The sequence below is a fragment of the Petaurus breviceps genome, unplaced genomic scaffold (genome assembly GCF_028583685.1).
Source record: "Petaurus breviceps papuanus isolate PSGF00001 unplaced genomic scaffold, PetGlider_PUasm1.0 186, whole genome shotgun sequence".
Classification (NCBI taxonomy): Eukaryota; Metazoa; Chordata; class Mammalia; order Diprotodontia; family Petauridae; genus Petaurus; species Petaurus breviceps.
This window is the reverse complement of record NW_027185798.1, coordinates 3,324,457-3,329,291: the sequence shown is the minus strand read 5'-3', so window position 1 is coordinate 3,329,291 and position 4,835 is coordinate 3,324,457. Positions and strand designations below refer to the sequence as shown.

Here is a 4,835-nt window from a genome sequence, read left to right as displayed (position 1 = left end):
GTGTGTGTGTGTGTGTGTGTGTGTGTGTGTGTGTGTGTGTGTGTGTGAGAGAGAGAGAGAGAGAGAGAGAGAAACTACCTATAGAATACATACCAAGTGAACAGAGGGCAGTTTAGGGAGAATGGACACTGGCACCTGGGGAGACTGGGCAGGGTTTCATGTAGAAGAAGTCATCTGAGATGAGATTCTGTGAGGCAGAGGTAAGGAGGGAGTGGTGCATTCTAGGCAGTGGGAATAACCTTGCAAAGGCACAGGGATGGCAGATGAGGCACCATATTCATTCAGTTCAGTTTCACAGAGTGTGTATAACACTATTCATAGCACTAGAAGAGATTCAAATTTCAGGGAAGACTCAGTGGATTTGTGAGCTAAGGCGTAAATAGAGCAAGATGGCTCACAACCCAAGGCAGGGGTAGATAGTGGGTGCTTCATGCTTTCTTTTAAAAAATTGTTTAGTATTTTATTTTCCCCCAATTACATGTAAAAACAATTTTTAACATTTGTTTTTAAGACTCTGAGTTCTAAATTCTCTCCCTTCCTCCCACCCCCCCTCCCAATGAGAAGGCAAGCAATTCAATATAGGTCATATGTGCATAGTCACACAACACATATTTCCATATTAGTCATGTTGTGAATGAAAACACAGACCCCCCCCCCAAACACTCAAGAAAAGTAAAGAAAGTTAAGAAAAAGTCTGCTTCAGTCTGTATTCAGACACCATCAATTCTTTTTCATTATAAGTCCTTCGGAGTTGTCTTGGATCATTGATTCTTGATAATAACGAGCTCATTCACTTAGCTGATCGTCACACAGTATTGCTGTTACTTTGTACACAGTGCATTTCACTTTGCATCAGTTCATGTAAATCTTCCCAGGTTTCTCTGAGAGCATCCTGCTCATCATTTCTTATAGCACAATAGTATTCCATCACAATCACATAGCACAACTTGTTCAGCCATTCCCCAATTGATGGGTGTCCCCTCAATTTCCAATTCTTTGCTACCAGAAAAGGTGCTACTTGCATTCTACTATTATCATTGTTGTAATACCAAACATACGGTCATCCAACCTCCAGGGAATTTAAGGAACCTACCACCTCTCAAAACAGCCTAACTCAATTGGAGACAGTTCTAATTATGAGGAATTTCCCCCAATATTAAGCCCAGATTGTCCTCTTTGCTTTGGCCCCTCCACTGCTCTCTTTCATGGGACAACTCTTCAACAGAGCCATCGTGGCCCCCTCAGTCTTCTCTGCTCCTGGCTAACCACTTCTGAGTCTTTTAATAGCTCTTCATATGACATAGACTCCAGTTTGTCCTCCTCTGGATATGACACTTTGTAAAGCTTCAAAAGGTTGTATGTCATCCCAGACTGCTTGGGCACAAAGTGCTGATTTTTGTGCCTCTTGCTATTTTTATGTTGTTCAGTTGTGTCCAACTCTTCGTTGACCCCATTTGGGGTTTTTTTGGCAGAGATATTAGAGTGGTTTGCCATTTCCTTCTCCAGTTCATTTTACAGATGAGGAACTGAGGCAAACGGGGTTAAGTGACTTGTCCAGAGTCACACAGCTAGTAAGTGTCTGAGTCCAGATTTGAACTCAGAAAGACTGTGGCATCACCTAGCTGCCTATATGCACAACTGTAATGCCTGTATTTTCTCTTGTCTCTCTCCTCACAGTTGGTAACTTCAGCCAAGCACAACTTTCTTCAAGACAGTTTATATAAAGAAGGAATCTTAATTGTGTGGGACCCCTCTCCATACCATTCTGAGATCCAGGAGGTAAGTGGGAGGTCTCTAGCAGAGGATGATCAGAATGGTGAGGACACTGTTGAATAACTGACTTCAGACTGACTGAAGAAACTGGTGCTGTTTAGCCTGGGGAAGAGCAGAGGGGATGTAATGGGAATGTGATACCTGTCTTCAAGCACCCCGCCAGGGCTGTCATAAGGAAGAGGGATTAAGCTTGTTTTGGCCCCAGAGAACTGACCAAGGAGCAGTGGGAAAAAACTAGAGGGAGAGAACTGTCCAGAAATGTTGTGACTTTCTTGCAGTTTACTGGGTTCTCTCTCACTGGAAATTCGTCTGATCCAGTCCCTTAGCACTGATATTCTATTATGGTTTACAGTGGCCACTAAACTATTATAGCTACATTAGCAGAAAGATCTTGTCTGTCCCCAGGTATGGAAGGGCATCTACAACCAAAAGAAATTCTGAGATCATAATAATGGAGTTAGAAGTGGATGGGACCTCGGAGGTCATCTGGGCCAACAGATGGAGAAACTGAGGTCCAGGGAAATGAAAGTTAGAGTCACAGGATCCTAGGTCTGGAGCTGGAAGAGACCAGGAGGCCTTTTAATCCAATCCTCTCAATGAACAGAGGAGGAAACTGAGGCCCCAGGAGATGATGCAATTTGTCCAGTGTTACACAGGAAGTATGTGGAAAAGTCAGGTTTCAATTAACATACATTTATTTTTTCGAAGGATCTTTTAAAAAAATAATTAATTGATTGATTGATTTGCTTTCAGTTCACAACATTCGGTTCCACAAGCTTTTGATTCCATATTTTCTCCCCCTCCCTTTCCTTCCCCCTTCCCCCCACCATGGCAGCATGCAATCCAATATAGGTTCTACAAACACCTTCACATTAAACATTAGTCAGGTTGTAAAGATGATTTATAACCAGTGGAATGAACAACGAGAAAGAAGGAACAAAACAAAAGAAAAAAGAAAGAGAGCAAGGAGTTTGCTTCAATCTGCATTCAGACTCCATAAATCTATCTCTGTATGTGGATATCCCTTCCATCATGAGTCTTTTGCAGTTTTTATAACCTTGCATGGCTGAGAGGAGCCCAGTCTATCAAAGTTGGTCATCACAGATACATTAACATCCATTTATTAAGGACTAGGTACAGTGCTAAGTGCTAAGGACACAAAGACAAATTTCCAACAGTGCCTGTCCTCAAGGAGCTTACATTCTAATTAGAGAGACAATACACTCACACATAGGCATAGACAAGTGATGTGAAGTGTAGGTACAAGACCGATGTTCTCCTTTTCAGTGGTACAAGAAGCTCGACTACAATTTCTTTCAAAACTACAAGCAGTATCGCAGAGAGAACCCCAACCAGCCCTTTTATATCCTCAACCCCAAGATGCTATGGGAGCTGTGGGACATCCTGCAGGAGAATTCCCCAGAGGACATTCAGCCAAACCCCCCATCCTCAGGGATGCTTGGTGAGTGACCTCCAAGAGGTAACTGGGCATTGGTTTCCAGCAGTGCTGGATTCTGGGTATCCTTCCCATTGTTCAGTTTCCAAATATTCACTGAACACCTAATATGGCCAATGTATTATGCTAGATGCTGTGGTAGAGAAGGGGATATGATCAATTAGTCAATCAATAAGCATTTCTTAAACCTTTACTATGGGCCAGACATTATGCTTAGTGTTGGGGATACAAAAACAAAAGAATGAAATGGTCTCTGTCCTGAGAGAGCTTACTCCATGGTGCTCATAGGTCAGCAATGAGTAAGTATCTAATAACTAGTCTATAGTTTAGCATGAGATAACCCTATGTGGGACAGTCAGTGAGACAGAGTGGATAAAGTGCCTACCTTGGAGTCAGGAAGGCCCAGATTCAAGCCCTGCCTTTGCCACATAATGACTGTAATCCTGGCCAGTTCACAGCCTCTGAGTTCCCCAGGTACCCTAACAGAGGCACCCATTTGGGCTGGTATTTACTGCTACCAGGAACAAAAGACAGAAATGGAACTCTTCCTGGGAAGGGTGGATGGATACTCCCCTCTGGTGAGAGGCCTTTAGAGGCTGAGCAGAATTTTGACCAGGAGGGCAGAGGAGCAGGCATCCCAGAAAGAGGGGGTCAAACGAATGGGAAAGCCCAAAGTGAGTTTGGGCTTTCTAAGAAAGAATCTTAGAATCTAATCCCCTCTGTTTACAGAGGGAGAAACTGAGGCCCATGGAAGTTCAAGGGATGACATAGGGTTTTAGACCAAGATCTGAAAGGGACTTTAGAGACCATCTATTTTACAGAGACAGAAAGTGAGGATAAGAGATGAGGATACTTGCTATATGGCACAAAGGGAAGGAGTAATACAGCTGGGATACAAAGCCTGGGCCTTTGGTTATAAACCCAGCGCTTCTCCCCACTCTGCCACAGTGCCCACCAAGCCCGAGGGGCTGAGAAAGCCAAAGTCAGGAAAGCTGCCTCACCTTCCCCTTTGCCCTTACGGTCCTCCTCTTCTTTTCTGAAGCCTCAGATTCTTCTACAAATTGGAATGATTCCCATGGGCAGCATCTTTGATTCTAGGAGAATTCATGAGAGAAGTTGGGGCCATGCCCATGGGAGCTTTCTCCTATGCTTTTCTTGACTGCTTTGGTGCATGGATTTCTGATTGTACTTGCAGGGGTAGTTTGGACTGGGCATCGTTAGAAATTTACCCTCAGATCTTAGGAATGCGACTGGTCCATCAATCCTTAGGTATCAGGTCCCGTATTAGGCATGTGGGTGGGGGTAGGAGAAAAGATCTACATCCCTGGGCTTAGGTCCTCAGGTAGACAAGACTGAGGGATTCCTGGCACCCTTCCTGGCTTCCCTACCATGCTTCTCTGCTCTTCTCAGCACTGGCACACTTGTCTCTTCACTGCCTCCTTCCCTTCTAACTTCAGGTGCTCGCCACCCTAATCCAGGTATTGCCCAATCTCTGCCCTTCCTTTCTCTGCCTGGTAGAGTGGTTAGCATGTTGGACATGGAAGGCCTGGCTTGAATCCTGCCGTGGAAACTGCCTAGCGGTGTCACCTTTGGCAAGTGGCTTCAC

The 4,835-nt window shown here is 44.4% G+C and overlaps 1 protein-coding gene across 2 annotated transcripts in view; it reads left to right on the top strand.

Annotated features, from left to right (window-relative positions):
• The window catches only part of ST6GAL1 (ST6 beta-galactoside alpha-2,6-sialyltransferase 1), a 121,685-nt gene that overhangs the window by 113,655 nt on the left and 3,195 nt on the right, over positions 1-4,835 (top strand). For both annotated transcript variants that reach the window (XM_069089389.1, XM_069089387.1), the window contains 2 exons: positions 1,678-1,779; positions 3,061-3,235. In XM_069089389.1, the coding sequence (XP_068945490.1) occupies positions 1,678-1,779; positions 3,061-3,235 (277 nt within the window). The remainder of the gene's footprint in view (positions 1-1,677; positions 1,780-3,060; positions 3,236-4,835) is intronic.